The sequence below is a fragment of the Prionailurus viverrinus genome, chromosome B1, assembly GCF_022837055.1.
Source record: "Prionailurus viverrinus isolate Anna chromosome B1, UM_Priviv_1.0, whole genome shotgun sequence".
Classification (NCBI taxonomy): domain Eukaryota; kingdom Metazoa; phylum Chordata; class Mammalia; order Carnivora; family Felidae; genus Prionailurus; species Prionailurus viverrinus.
In genome coordinates, this window is record NC_062564.1 from 46,736,532 (window position 1) to 46,753,033 (window position 16,502).

General features: G+C 40.6%; 1 protein-coding gene across 13 annotated transcripts in view; it reads right to left on the reverse strand.

Moving 5' to 3' along the window:
- Positions 1-16,502, reverse strand: part of UNC5D (unc-5 netrin receptor D) — a 554,486-nt gene that overhangs the window by 195,010 nt on the left and 342,974 nt on the right. For 12 of the 13 annotated variants that reach the window (XM_047857031.1, XM_047857032.1, XM_047857030.1 and 9 more), the window contains one exon: positions 1,830-1,933. In XM_047857031.1, coding sequence (XP_047712987.1) covers positions 1,830-1,933 — 104 coding nt within the window. Of the gene's footprint in view, positions 1-1,829; positions 1,934-5,043; positions 5,171-16,502 lie in introns of those variants that run through there. The other variant, XM_047857034.1, reaches the window with a different exon arrangement.

Below are 16,502 nucleotides of genomic sequence, written 5' to 3' on the forward strand. Positions count from 1 at the left end.
CACAAAATGTAGAAAACACAGCTCTCCCTCATTCTCAGCTCAGAATGTCTGTTTTCAACCATCCTGTAGCCCTGGCTACTCCTTGGGATGACCCTCATTTAATATCAGCCAGCCTGGCTCTGAGATATATTCCTAATAAAATAAACATGATTAAAATAAAGTGTCATTTGTTGTCAAAGGGAGAATAGGAAGGTGTAGGGAGTTGAACAGGGATCACCCCTCCCCCCCCCAAGATTTCCTGTCCACATAGACATTTGGTTTTTTTTGTTTGGCTGGTTGGCTGTTTGTTTGTTTGTTTTTAAGGTTTATTTATTTTTGAGAGGAAGGGGAGGGTGAGAGCAGCGGAGGTGCAGAGAGAATCCAAGCAGGCTCCAGGCTCCCAGCTGTTAGCACAGAGACTGACATGGGGCTCAAACTCGCAAACCTTGAGATCATGACCCGAGTTGACTGACTTAACTGACTGAGCCACCCAGGCGCCCCCCACATGGACATTTGTAAATCAGGATTTTGAGAGGTAGGTGGTGCTTATAGCAAACTGCTGACCTCCACGCTAGACTCCTGGGAGCAGTAGGGTGTCCTGAATGAGAGTGATGCGTTCCCCTGTGCACTGAACGCCCTGCGGCCTCTCACCCTGCTCTGGAAACTACAGCACACTCTGCAAGAAACGGAAAGGTAGCAAGAGAAGGACCAAAAACCTTCCTGTTTCACATTAAATAACAATCTAAAAATAAGCGTTTTCCTTTCTAATCATTTCCTATCATGCATGGAATGTTCACTTTAATTTTCAAGTCCGTTTGCTTCATTTCTGTGAACCACTTGAGCTTTCAATAGTGCCCACCCAGCATGCTTTCTGTCTAAACATGCAAGTGTGTGTGTTTTTCCGCTCCCTTTTATTTTCTCGATTCCTTTGTCCTTCCAATTACAAAATCCCACAGCAATTTTAGCGAAAATGTGAGGTAAAGACTTCTTCTTCTTTTTTGTTAAATTTCTACCTCTCAGTGAATAAACAAACCACAGCTCTAAAGACATTTTCCTAGCTTCCCACAGAAGATCCACGACTGAACTATCTACTGCTCAACTCGGGCCTTCATTTATAAACTTATCATTCTATTAAGCCTTCCTTGTACTTCCCCCCTTCACCCTCAGTATTACCTTCATGACTGTATTACTCATCTATGAGAACATCTTTTAAGAGGGCCTGAAAGGTTTAGGAAGCCTTTGCCATGACCACAATGTGTCATCATTGACAATTAGATTCTAATAGTATAGGAGAAGTCCTAGAAAACATGCAAGGACAAAAACCAAGAGTGAGTCTGGATTCTAGACTCCTACCGTGAAGGAGACCTGTGGCTTCATCACTTTTTATATTCCCCATGCCCAGCACAGTGCCTACAGCATAATAAATGCTCAGTGGATGTTTGTTCCGTAAGTAAACAGAGACGAGTACAAACATTAGTGAAACTTGTGGCACCAGGGTCATGTCCTTCCCTGGGCACTTTTTCACGTGACAGGTTGAGCCATGACCCAAGGTGCATGTCAGAGTGTCCCAGGCGACTGACTGAGGACACAGAGGATGCCACCTGTGAGATCTGAGGTCACCAAAATCAAGAACACAGACCAAAATCCTACTCAGGCTACCTCGCAAGAGCTTTGTGTCAACAACAAAGTAGGCGAGAGACAACCTCCTCTTCCAACGTACTTCCTTCGCAGTATCTTCACCTTTAGCAACTGGGTCCAGATAGCAAGAATGCCAGACACAGACTCTTTCACTTCACTTATGACCACATAGGACTCTGCTCTCCCTCCTGGGACCAGGGCTGGTGTCTTACCTCAGCAGCAGGGACTCCCTCGGGTGGCCGGCAATGCAGCACTATCATGCCTTCAATGGGCACCTCCCTTCCCTGTGGATCTTGTTCAAAGTTTTTCCTTAAATCTGCAAAACAAACAAACGAACAACAACAACAACAAAAGTGTGAGGTATAGGACAATTTGCTGTAGGGCCAATATTCTTCACATGTGGTCCAAATACAATAAAATAGTGAGCTTAATGTCACAAACTGGTTCGACACAGAAGAGTCACTGTTTTTAGGAGTTCCAGACATAAAAAAATCATTTTCCCAAATATTTGAAATAAACCATAACAGAACTTCCTATGCTCCATGCTTCCGTGAAGGAGGAAAGGTTTACTGGGGGCGCAGAGAGAAAACAAACAAAAAACAACTCATTTCCTGAGTCTTTGCCAACATAATCTGCTTAGCATCTGATGACACACTTGACCTAATAAGTTGCCATCCACAGCCATAATTGTGCAGTTGAGATGCACATGATTTTTTTTTATTAACTAAAGAATGCATTATTAATCTGTAACCTCTGCCTTTTCCTTAACCCTCTAGGGGGCTCTAGAAGATGGTAATAGAGTGAGATTACCTATTAGTCTTTATGTGTAACCAGGGAGAACGGGGCAACATCCAACCACCACGAAATCTATAACCCATCCAACCAAACATATAATTAAAAAATACAACACCCTCCAGTCAAACAGCAATGCTGTGTATCTGTGTAGTGCCCTTCATGGAAGGCTCGAGGCACTTTGCAAACAAGCTGCACTATTAACCTTTTACACATGGAAGGGTGATGCCCAGGGAGGTTAATTGGCTTGCCAGTGGTCATGGAGAACATCAATGCCAGCGAGGGGGAAAAAACGCACAGAGCTTCCTGACATCCGGTCTCTGCCTGCTATAGCCAGCAAAAACTTTCTTAGGGAGAAGGACCCAGAGAGTTCAGAGAGAAAGCATGGCTTGAGTGGCTTTCCAGTTGAGCGCTTGCTTCAAGAACCAAAGTGTGAGCAGGCCTCCGCTTGTTGCGAGGTGTCACAAAGCACTGATGATTTTACAGCACAGGCTTAACTCTTGCCATCACCTGAAATCCTGCACTAGTAAAACAAAGGCGGCTTTTACAAGTCTTTCTCGATGTGAATGGTTCCCCCTCCCTCCCAGACAATGTATTTTTCTTCAATTGAGTATCTCAAATTACAGGCTGTGGATTTATTGATTTAATTTTCTTTAGTGCTTACACTAACATGAAATATGTTCCCTGTAAAGAGCAGAGCTCCAGAATCAGTTACATCTTTACAAATTGTATAAATACATTAAACTTGCTTTTAGCAAGTCAGAAACACTGGATGAATAACAAGCAGAACCATCCATGTATTCACTTTCTTCCCAATTCTAGTCTTAATGTTTTCCCTCCCAGAGGCAACTGACGCCTTTTGTCAGTAGTGCTATATATTCAGGGATCTTCATGAGTATATACGAGGCAACAGATCTTAAAAGGACTTGCATTGCAGGCAGGGGGCACATCCTTCTCATTTCTCTCCTGCTCCCCAAATCATGAAGCCAGATTCCTTCTATTCCAGATCCATAAACTGCCATAGCACTTATGATTCAGAATTTCTTTTTTTTAAATTATTTTACTTTCTTTTTTTTTTAATTCACCCTCAATTTGTTTGATTGTCTGATTCAGAATTTCTGACTTCAAGTGTGATAAGGGTCACCTGACTGCTGATAAAACCATGAGGGAAGAACTGTGAATAAACCCTAGAGTGAAAAATCTCCAGTTTCCTGCACCATTTGACTACAAAGTTTCCTTTGCTTTCCCCCAGGGGAGCTGTGAGTCAAAAATCCTTCCTCCTTCTTATTCATTCACTCATCAGGGCTGGACTGAAACCAGTGTAGCACAGAGTGTGAGCATGACTTCAACAGGAGTTTTGTGAACACTCAGTTTGCTAAAGGAAAGGGTTGAGTTTTTGTGGCTATTTTTGTTTGGTTTGTTTGCCATTTTGTTTTTCTTGATTGCTTTGTTTTCCAAATGAAGCCTCCCTTGGTGCTGCTGAATAATGGTTGCTGCTTTGACAACACCACATAATCTGTATTCAACCAGATGAAGCACAGAAAACAGAGAGTGGGACTTTCTGTTTTGTCTTCCAGCTCTATTTCCTTTCTTTGCTCAGGAGAAATGGAAATGGTAACCAAATGCATAGTTTATGGTTAGCTCCTCACTCCACTACTCTAATACGCTGGCAGGTGAAAGGAAAGTTGGGATGAAAACATCCAATATACTTCCCCATTCGCAACAGCTCCATAAAATAGGAAAACATGCAGCTAAAAAAGGAAGCCCTGCATTCCCACTGGGATGTAGGAAAGGGTAATGTCTATAAAGAAGAGACACCTAGTGGGTCTTATCCACCAGGATCAAACTACAGGAGGGACCTACCCAACCTCTTGCTTCTCCCCAAGTGACATTGGGAATCACTGGCAGGGTTCCGGCCAGAAGCATATTAATACTCCTCAGTAAGGAGAGACAAAGATGAAAGGCAAATCAGCGATGGAGTAGGGAGTCAGGGGAAAAGTATGATGTCATGTATCAGGATCCAGCTCATAACGAGCATCCAGCCACACACCAGATACCACACCAAGTAAGAAACACAAGCATCACCGAGTCCTGCCCCATACCTGAGGCTAATGGTAGAACTTTGGTATTTCTGACTCCTAAGGAGAGAAAACAGACCAAATTCCAGCTGGCTGTGAAATATACTAAAAATCATGGAAATAAACCCTTAGACACAGAGGTACATGCTTCCAGCTCTACCTCTGATTCCCACCACAGGTCATCTAACCTGATTAGTTTCTTAATTGGCAAAGTTACATACTTTGATCACCTATGTTAGTTCTGAGGCTTGAAAGATTTAGATAGGAACCCATGCAACTTCCAGTAGTAGAGAAAATATCCCCAGCCATATAAAAAGAATTCTACAAATAAAGGAGGCAAACCATAGAAATGAGATTCAATGGCTTCCTCTAAGACAAGAAACAAGAGACATTTTTATAGAACTTCTAATTTGAGCTTTTTAAAGTCAAAACGAAATAGGAACTGAGAATCTAGAGTAGGGAGTTATAAATAGGATAACATCTGAGATCAAGAAAACTGCCACTATGCAGGGGGAAGAAAAAAACAACATAAGTGCTGAATTAGAAATATACATACCATGGAGACCGTAAACAGCATCCTGAATATTGCAGAAAACTAAACTAGTGAGGATCCAGTCAGGATCCAGGCAGGAAAAGGAAAAAAGCAGAGGGGTTGGAGGAGGCCAAAAGAAGAGGTTGGGTTACAGAGCTGTGAAGCACTGGGCATGGGTGCTGACACCTCAGGAACGTGGAAGAGGGATTTAAGAAATCAAGACCAAGACCTCTGAAGAAAGACTGTCCATCAATCTGGTGCTGGAATCTCTGTGGATCCTAACAAAGCTGGTTCTGTTAGTACTTGAAACAAAATAATAAGCTGGAAATAAGAAGCAACTGCCACTTCCAGGATGAAGAAACTCTACTAGGGTGATGCTGACAGGGACAGAAAATTAACAAGTAGACTTCCTCCCTCTTCTACTGTTTAGTCTCCTCCCCCACCCCCTACTGGCAGAGCCTTACAGGGAGCCAGGATCTGGCAAAGAGGTACCTGCTCCAGCTTTACAAACTATATGCCAGTGGTCTTAGAGGCAAGAGACAACAGCTATGTAACCAACAAAACCCAGTTTATGAGGCTGCCTCTAGTAGGGCTCTTAAAATTTCTTACTCCTCACTGTTTTCCTCATTTCTATAAAGGGGGGGCTTTATAGCTGAGATGGTTGCCCTCATACTCTCAGGGCTACTGAACACCCGATACAGAGCATGTCCTTAACAAATATATGTTGAATGCATGTGCTAAGAGGAAAATTATAAAATAATAAAATTTCCAGCAAAAGAACAAAATAAATAACAAAAGATAATGTTGAGATAGAGAAATGTAGTATTAAATAGAATAGGAATTTTAGAAAGAAACAAGCTGAAAGAAAATAAATGATAACCTATTAAAGAATGATAATAATTCTTCTCTGAGGTGAAAAAGGACTTGAGTTTGCAAAAGAGCTCACTGGATACAAGGCAAAATAGTATTAGAAAGAAAAAAAAAGATCCTAAATATGTCATAGTTAAAAATTTTGAATTTTAACAAAATTAAGAAAATTAGAAACATAATAATTTTATAAGTATCTCAGGAGTAAACAAACTGATGTAACTAACAATTTCATGGACTAGAATAATTAATATTGTTAAAATTTCTATACTATCCAAAGTCATCAATGGATTCAATGCAATCTCTATACAAATTCCAGTGGCATTATTTAATGAAATAGAAAACACAATCCTATAAATCACAGGGAACCACAAAAGACATTGAAGGCCCAAAGCAACCTTGAAATAATAATAATAAAAAAAAAGAACAAAGCTAGAGGCATCATACTTCCTGATTTCAAACTACACTACACAGCTACAGTAACCAAAACAATACAGTATCAGCATAGAAACAGACACATGGATCAGTAGGGCAGAATGGAGACCCCAGAAATAAAACCTCACATATACAGATATCTAATATTTGACAGGGATACGATTATTCTAAATGAGGAAAGGGTATCTCTTCAATAAATGGTGGTGGGAAAACTGGATAACCACATGCAAAAGAATTAAATTGGACCCCTAACTTGTAACACAAAAATTAACTCAAAATGTATTAAAGACCTAATTGTATGACCTGAAACCATAAAACGACCAAAAGAAACTCTAGGGAAAAAGCTTCTTGACACTGACCTTGACAACAACTTTTTGGACATGACAACAAAAAACACAAGTAACAAAAGCAAAAATAAACAATTAGGACTATGTCAAAAAGTTCTTGTGCAGCAGAAGAAATGATCAACAAAGTGAAAGGCAACTTATAGAATGGGAGGAAGTATTTGCAAACCATATTTCTAATAAGGGGCTAATCTTCAAAAGATCCAAAGAATTCATTCAACTCAACAGCAAAAGAACAAACAATCCATTTAAAAAAATGGGGAAAGGACCCAGATAAACGTTATTCCAAAGACAACACACAAATGTCCACTATGTACTTGAAAAGGTGCTCAACATCATTAATCATCAGATAAATGCAAATCCAACTCACAGTGAGATACCACCTTGCTTGTGTTAGAATTGCTATCATCAAAAAGACAAGAGATAAATGTGGATGACAATGTGGAGAAAAGGGAAGCATTGTGTACTGGTGGAGGGGCAGTAAATTGGAGGAGCCACTATGAAAAACAATATGAAGACTCCTCCCCCCACCCCAGATTAAATACAGAACTACCATAAGATGCAGCAAACCCATTCCAAAAGAAATAAAATCACCATCTCGAAAAGGTGTCTATATCCTATGCTCACTGCAACATTATTCAGAAAAACATGAAAACAACCTAAGTGTACATCAACGCATGAATGGATGGAGTGGGGGTGTGTGTGCATGTGTGTTTATATAGACATGTATGTGCACACACATACACACACACAAAATGGAATGTTATTCAGCCTAAAAAACAAAAACAAAAAAACAGGGGCACCCAGGTAGCTCAATCAGTTAAGCATCTGACTGTTGATTTTGGTTCAGCTCAAGTTCTCACCAACCATGAGATCAAGCCCTGCATTGGGCTCTGTGCTCACAGCATGGAGCCTGCTGAGGATTGTCTCTCTCTCTCTCCCTCTCTCTGCCCCTCCCCTGCTCATGCTCTCTTTCTCCCTCTCTCTCTCAAACAAACATTTAAAAAATAAAATAAAAATAAAGAACCAAATCCTGCCATTTGAGACAACACAGATGGGACTTTGAGGGCATTACGCTAAATGAAGTAAGTCAGACAAATACTGTATGATCTCACTTATATATAGAATACAAAAAAGCTGAACTCCCAAACAAGGAGAAGACTAGTGGTTGCCAGGAGCTGGCAAGTGAGGGAAAGGATGGAGGTCAAAGGGTACAACTTCCAGTGAAAACATGAGTAACATACAGCATGGTGAATATAGTTGACAATATTGTGCTGTTTACCTAAAAGTTACTGAGAGAGTAAATTTAAAAAAAAAGAAAAAAATGTAGCTATGTGAGGTGATGGATGTGTTGACTAACCTTACTGTGATAATCATTCCACAACAAAAACGGATACCAAATCATGGCAAATTGTAAGTTACACAAGGTTATTGGTTAGGTATATATATCTCAATAAAGCTACATAAATATTTTTTTTAAAAAAAGAAGTGATTGACAATGAAACAAAAATCAGGCTAGGATTAGAACTTTTTCCTATATTAGCATATACCAGGGTATAATTAATCATACCTATTTTTTTTTTAATGTTTATTATTTATTTTTGAGAGAGAGAGAGAGACAGAGCATGAGTTGGAGAGGGGCAGAGAAAGAGGGAGACACAGAATCTGAAGCAGGATCCAGGCTCTGAGCTGTCACCACAGAGCCCGATGTGGGGCTCAAACCCACAAACCATGAGATCATGACCTGAGCCGAAGTCGGATGCTTAACCAACTGAGCCACCCAGGCACCCCTATGTTTTTATTTTTGAGAAAAAGAAAAAACAAAAGAGCACAGGTACCAAATTTTTCTTCCCAAACAAGTTATTATACACTAGCAAACTAACAAAAATACAGTCTCAGACATGGCAGAGACGAGAGATTTTAATCAGCTGCACCCCCTTCCTGAAAAAACAATTACCTTTTTTAAAAATGAGGCTCAAAGTAATGAATTAGTAAGTATTTGGAAGTTGCGGTTTCAAAACATTTGGCAGTGGGCAATAAAACACACTTGAAAATGCTCAAATCTAATTTTTTTATGATATAGCAAGGGATATTCGTGTAATTATCCAAAAACTCTGGAAAAAGAAATGCATAACACCTCATAAGCATGCATGTTAAGTAATGATAAGGATTTAAACTCCTAGGTCATTTGTTCTAGAACTCGATTAGTAAGACTGCACACTTTTGAAGAAGGTGGGGCTGGACTGAGCATCCATTTGAATTCTGGGTCTGCCACCTACTAGAACCTTGATTTGGTAAGTATTTTTATCTCTCTTTGCCTCAGGTTCCTCATCTGCCAAATGTGGATAATAATTTTCATCACATATAGTTTTTGTGGGCATTAAATGCTAATACGTGTAAAATCGTCTTAAGAGCATTGGGTACATAACACAGCTTAATAAAGGTCACAATTACTAAATCCTATTATAAGGCTGCAAGATTAAAAGGAGGAGGCTTTTTCATAAATCAGATATACATATTAATTATAAACTGGAAAATTTTTCAAAGACTCTCAAATGAAAAGTATAAATTAATATATGATAAAACCATAGCAGTCACAAGATACTTATTTCCATCTTAGGATAGGGAAAGCCCTTCTAAAGAAAAGTAAAAGAAGAATCCTTAAGGAAATGATTGGTAGATAATGTTTGGTAGACATGTCAAACTAAAAACCGTTTCAATCTTTAAGGGGCACGTGCACCCCAAAGTTTATAGCAGCCCTATCAACATAGCCAAATAATGGAAAGAACCCAAATGTCCATTGACTGACGAATGGACAAAGAAGGTGTGGTATGTATACATACATATGCACACACACACACACACACACAATTGAATATTACTCAGCCATCGAAAAGAATGAAATCTTTCCATCTGCAAAGATGTAGATGGATAGACGGTATCATGCTACGTGAAATAACAGAGACACACAACTACCACACGATTTCACTCATATGGAATTTAAGAAACAAAACAGATGAACATAGGAGAAGGAAAGGAAAATCAAATAAGATAAAAACAGAGAGGGAGGCAAACCATAAGAGACTATTAACCAGAGAGAACAAACTGAGGGTTGCTGGAGGGGAGGAGGGCAGGGAATGGGGCTAAATGAGTGATGGGCATTAAGGAGGGCACTTGTTGTGATGAACACGGGGTGTTATATGGAAATGATGAATCACCAAATTCTACTCCTAAAACTAATACTACACTATATGCTAACAAACTTGAATTTAAATAAAATCCTGGAAGGAAAAAAGATGACCTCAATCTCAAACATTACAAGCAACATTATAGGCAGAGGCTGGACAGCCTTAATACACAAATGGCACTATTACAACAAACAAAAAAGATAAATACCCTAAAACAAAATGGCAAAGGGGCATTCAGGCAACATTCATAAGAGAGAAACAACTAATAGAGATAATCATAAGGCCAATATCCCTAATCATGAAAGAAATGCCCATTTAAAAAGCATCAATATGTCTCTTTACTTTTCCAAAGAGGCTTGGTTTTATTAGTTTAAGTACTAATTCCCAGTGTTGGAAAGAGGATGGAAAACTAGATAGTCTTAAACACTGCTAGGTAGTGTGAAAACGGGTCAACATGAAGGGCAAGCTAGAGGATGTGTCAAAATTACTTTAACAGTTCATTTATATGTTCACTTTCTAATGAATAAATGCACAACATGTGGGATATTATTTGACAATAATCCCATACCGTGGGATATTATTTGACAATACAAAGAAATAAAATACTGGAGTACTTTCTGCAACACAGAGGAATTTTGAAAGGAATATGCTCAGCAAAAGAGGCCAGACACAAAAGACTACATATTGTATGATCCCACGTATATGAAATGTCCTGAAGAGGCAAATCCATACAGCCAGAAAGATTCATGATGGCCAAGCACTGCAGGTGTCAGGGCAAGGGGTGAGGGGAATGTTACAGCTAATGGGAACGGTTTTACTTTTCGGCATGACGGAAGTGTTCTAAAATAGACTCTGAACATGGTTGCACAACTCAGAATGTACTAAAAACTAGCAAATTGCAGGGGCACCTGTGTGACTCGGTTGAGCATCTGAATATTGATTTCGGCTCAAGTCACGATCCACGGTGGTGGAATCAAGCCTTGCGTTGGGCTCCACGCTGAGCATGGAACCCGCTTAAGATTCTCTCTGTCACTCACTCTGCCCCTCTCCCCCTGCTTATGCTCCCTATCTCTATGAATGAATGAATGAATGAATGAATGAATGAATGAATGAATAAATAAATAAAATTTTAAAAGACCTATTAAATTGTATACTTTACATGCATTGGCTGCAGGGTATTATGGATTATATCTCAATAAAGTTATTATTTAAAAGGATTCATTTATATAATTCAAGCAACCTATTTCTAAAATTTTCTAAAAAAACGATTACACAGCTACCTAGAAAAATGTGGAAGGGTGACATTGCTCAATTCTCCACTTATAATGCTGAACAGTTGCTAACAATCTAAATGTCCAATAACACAAGAATGGCTAATATCTTTTGGTGCGTTCCTATAATGGAATACTACACAGACGTTATAAAGCTCAAAGAATATTTACATTGCAAGTAAATGTTTGAATAAATTGCTACATAAGATAAAAGAGCATGGAGCGAATGGTGTCTATCGTTTATATATATTTTCTAATATGTGAGAACTGGCCTCCTCAAAATGTAATACATTTTTTATAGAATGCATCTACTTCCAAATAAAAGTAGGTACATCTGCATTAAAAACCTGCTTTGGTCGGCAGGCCTTCTCCTACTTTGCCTTCAGGTTTTCAGTTTATTTGCAACAGCTTCCTTCATTCACCCATGCTGTTGACCATGGGCAGTGGAGTGCATTAGTGAACCTCACACAGACCATCCCAATACTCCCACAGCATACATGCTAACAGGAAGAACAGACATTAAACAAGAGATTAAGATTAATGGGGGTGCCTGGATGGCTAAGTCGGTTGAGCATCCGACTATTGGTTTTGGCTCAGGTCATGACCTCACCATTCCTGAGTTTGAGCTCCACGCCAGGCTCTCTGCCAGCAGCGTGGAGCCTCCTTCGAATCTTTCTCTCTCCCTCTCTCTCTGCCCCTCCCGTGCTTGTGCGCTCTCTCTCCAAATGAATAAACAAACATCAAAAATGTGTATTCATGAGTGACGAGATAGAGAAGTAGTAAGTTCAGTAAAAATCTATCACAGTGGGACCCAACTTAATCGAGTGATTCCAGGAAAGTTCCTCAGAAAAGTTATAGCTCTAAACAGAGGTAGAGCCTCACACAGCCTACATAATACACACTGTACCACTTTTACTATTCCAATCGGGCTTTGCTGGCTTAGAACATTCTTCTTGCATACATATGCTCTTGTTTCTTTCCTGCAAATCTCTTGCAAAATGCCTGCCTAGCTACCTCTCTTTCCAGAAGTTATCACATCACATAAGGACACTCTTTTATTAGACTTGGTCTTCTATTCATATATATTGAGAGGGTGGAATATAAATAGATTTCCACCTTCTGATCTCACTTACAATCATGCTCACATGGGTCTCTGGGAAGAAGAGAAATAATAATTTTCACATTACTTTGTATAAGGGAACTGAACCAAACTGCATACATACACATCAAGACTGAAGGTTTTAAAATTCTAAAATAGCAACTGGTGTGGGATTACTATATATGCTATAGGAAAAGCCCTACAGAGGAGAAACTCAACATTTCAAAGACTTGCTACAGGGTGAATATGGGTATACTAATTCTCTGCTTCATTTGTTTCTGCATTTTCTAAACTTTCCATAATGAGCATGGATTATTTTTATAGCCAGAAAAAATAATGTCCAAAAAAAGCCACTCTTTCCTAGGAGTTGTCAAGATTCTCTAAACTAGATCAGAAACCAGGGAAGAAGTCCATTTTGTTTCCATTTATTGTAGCAAGTTTCACTCCTATCATGTCTGTTAAAGAAGGAAGTGGGGCACCTGGGTGGCTTAGTCGGTTAAGCAACCGACTCTTGGTTTCAGCTCAGGTCATGATCTCATGGCTTCGTGAGTTCGAGCCCTGCATCAGACTCTGCTCTGGCAGTGCAGAATCAGCTCAGGATTCTCCCTCTCCCTCTCTCTCTGTGCCCCTCCCCCACTTGCACTCTGTCTCTCTCAAAATAAGCTTTTTTTTTTAAAGGATATCAAAAGGACTGTTATTTTTCAATCTTTTGTGAATTCTAAAATATTAATTTCACTCATAGGAATCTGTGCACAAGGACAACATTTTTCATTTGTTTTGTTCACCGCCTTGCCTCTAGTGTCTGGACTACACAGGAGCCATCAATAAATATTTGTCGAATGAGTGAACGCATTTCCATTTCAACTCACGTGAATGACTATTATAAACTTAATATACAACTAGGTCTCCAGGAGTCAAGATAACTAGAAAAAGCAAAACCACGAAGAGATGAAGGTACTATAATGATGCTAAAGTAACACTGACTCATGCTGCCCGTGTGTGCGCCCATGTGTGCACACGTTAAGGTGCTAACAAACATCAGCACTGACCGGTGTGGAACATTACCCTCTCTACTTCTGCTCCTCCTTCACCCCACCGCCCTGTTCGTGTCTACAGCAGAATGCCAACAAGGCCCAAAGTGACTGGAAACAAAGACAGCAGAAGGGAAGAGGAGGGCAAGGTGATGACGCCAGGTGCTTGGCTAACCTGTAAATCATCTCATCGGCAACAAGATCACCCAGAGTCAGCGGTGCCTGCCAATAAGTAGTCCATCGGGGTGAGGCCATGGGAAGCGGCAGCCTCCCCTTCCTCACCCTATGCCCTACTTGGCCTTTTTCTCATTTTCCTTTCATGGTACTATGTTAGAAAAGTCATTGTAGCACAAGAAAATCAATAAAAATTCAATTCCGAATAATAGTTCTTTGCGGCTCAGCAACACCAGGGAGTTATCGGCTCATTCAATGTTCTGGCAGTTAATGCAATGAAATAAAAATAATTTACTCATTCAAACCAAATCAGGCAGTGAAAAATCATAGCCATTTTTTTAATAGTCATAGTCCTAGTCATTTGTTAAGATTTCAGGAGGACAGTACGATGTCCCATTAGTGTCCAGCAACACCAGTATGCAAATCAGCTCTCAATCTTTCCCACCCATACTTTTCTGAAGGAACAGCAAATCCTGTTTGTCACACATAAAAGGAATTTGTAACTTAGCCAAATACAGATCATTTGTTGGAATAAAAAAGCTGGTCCAAGTGCAGAACAGATGGATGCCAGCAAAATGAAAGTCAAGGCCCGGTGCCCCCATTTGGTTCTGCCTCAGTCCTCCAGCCCTAGATGCTTATGGCCTGAGAAGTCAGCTACCAACTCTAGTTCCCAGAGGAAGTATATAAAAGGCTTCCTGTCAGGTCAATTCCTTCCTCTGTATGGGCTTTCCTTGCCAGCCTGTCTTAAGCCCTCTGCCTTGCTGAGATCAATGAACTCTGCACATTTCTTGACCACTGATCCATACTGATGCCAGGCTGTTCCTATCTTTCACTTCATGTCTTTGCTCTGGACCTTTTCGTTCTGATTTCGCCGTGTCTCCTTGCGGGACAACTGGCACCAAAGCCCAATTCCACACATGCGTTTCTCTTTCCTAAAATTGTTGAATACTGTAGGTTTACCTCCTGCCGAGTGAAAGCTTGCAGCAATAGCAAAGGGGTGACCCCTCTGGCCATAGTTGAGTCCCATGGGCCTCTCTGCATTGTCCCTGATCCCATCCCGGTGCCAAGCAACGAGCAGGCTCTCTTGATTGGGACAGTAAGGCATTTGACTGATGCCAGGGATCCTGTCACGCAGAGACTCCTCAAGGCTGTTTTTCAGGGCCACGGAAGAACTCTGGGGCTTTGCTAGATCCCCTGTGCTCTGCAATCCCTCTGATGTCCAATTGCTTTTATCCATAAATCACTTTATAAGTAGTACTGTGTGTCACGATCCCTTGCACACCAAGTGGCACAGTCTGTCAGGCAAACAGTAGTGTTGCGAAGGCAGCGTTCGGCAACAGAGACACATTATGGTGGAGTGAAGCAGCTGTGATTTTACAAAATGCTTTGAGCAGTGATTTAACTTGCTCTCTATTGAGCTATTCCCAATGCAATACATTCCATTGCATTTGGCCTCTTTTGTTTACAAGGAAGAAAAATTCATTCAGATTCCATCAAAAATTGAGTATTTACTGAAAATTAGAAGGACAAGAATGTTAATTTTGAGTCCAGGGCTGACTGGAAACCAAGAAAGACCACAGACTAGGCTTGAGAGAAAGAGTAAGCATCACAGACAAGTAGGTCTTAAAGAGACCCTAACAAAGCCCAGCAAGAGGACGTGGAGATCCAGTGTTATTCTACTAACTGGGTGACTGCATAGTCCTCCTAGCACACGGACAGCCTGTCACTTCCGCCCCTCCTAATCAATCGCCTCCTGTCTATTGTCTTAATGACCCCTACTTCTCTGTTGCTTGCACCCACTCATGCCTTCTCATGTCTCAGGGCCACCACAACATGCTTCTTTGCCCTCTTCTGTTGCCTCTGCCAACAACCGATTCTTCTTCAGGATCAAGTCATACACAGAAAAGCAAGAATCTAGAAGTACATAATCACTTTAATCCTTCTTAAGAGGGTCTCTCAGACTGGATTTACTCCTATGCAGCAAACTCAGGTGTACATTCTTGGTCCCATGGACGTGACAGGTACACAGCATGGCCACCCAGGCTGACCAACACTGCTTCCCACAGCAAAGGACTATGGGTAGGACTCCATACAAGGGACCATGCCTATAGAAGGCTTACTGAGGTTGGCTTTGACTCCAAGTTCCCATAAAGGCACCTTCTGTGTATCAATTATATTGATTTGGCTGTATCAGTATGTAAAGGATGGCTGAAGTTTGACCTAAATAGCACATCTTAACAATCTTCAATAGGGAAAAGTTATTAGGTGAAAATATAGACACTCTGTGCTCCCTTGTTTTTAAAATACTAAATTAAAATAAAGCTAATAAATCACACATTATATCTTTATATCATGTTCCACTGAATGCTCTAGGGACAACATACCTATAAAGCTCCATATCTTATGGGTTTGAGAGTATGACTGCTCTACTTGCTGTGCGAATGGGGACACTGAGTCTTAGATGAACACAGAAAGAGACACTGAATCAAAGTCCTTTTGATGGAGGAAAAAAAAAATAGTGCAGTCCCAGGAATCATTGGCAAGACTAGGATGCCCAGCTCTGAAGAAGTGTAATGAAAGGTCCCACTGCTCATCTTTCTACTGTCCGGATTCCCTGTCCACGATGTCGCTTAGCCACACACCCCCACACCGCTCCGCCCCACAAAGCCGCACCAGTGTTCACTTATAGCTAATGCAAAACGAACTCCATGGTTGATCAGACAGTTTTAAGAACAACAAAGACATGAAGAATCATTCCTGACTTTCTCAGTGCCCTGCAGCCCTCCACAGATTAGAAGGATGTGAATGAGCAATGAGGTTAAAAAGAAATGACCCAAAAGTAACCTTAAGCTTTCAATACTCACCATCTCATTACAATTCAGTACTAGTACTGCTGAGATGGGGGTGGGGAATAAAAGGAGGGGGAAGAGAGTCAAAAAGAAAAAGCCAACCTAACAGTGAGAAGAATACATTTTTTTAACCTGCAATGTTAGCTTTTTCGATTCTTCTCCCACTCCAGGTCTCCCCGAGGCTGGGAAGGTCGATCAGGACAGGATGTGGCCAGTGTCTGAAGC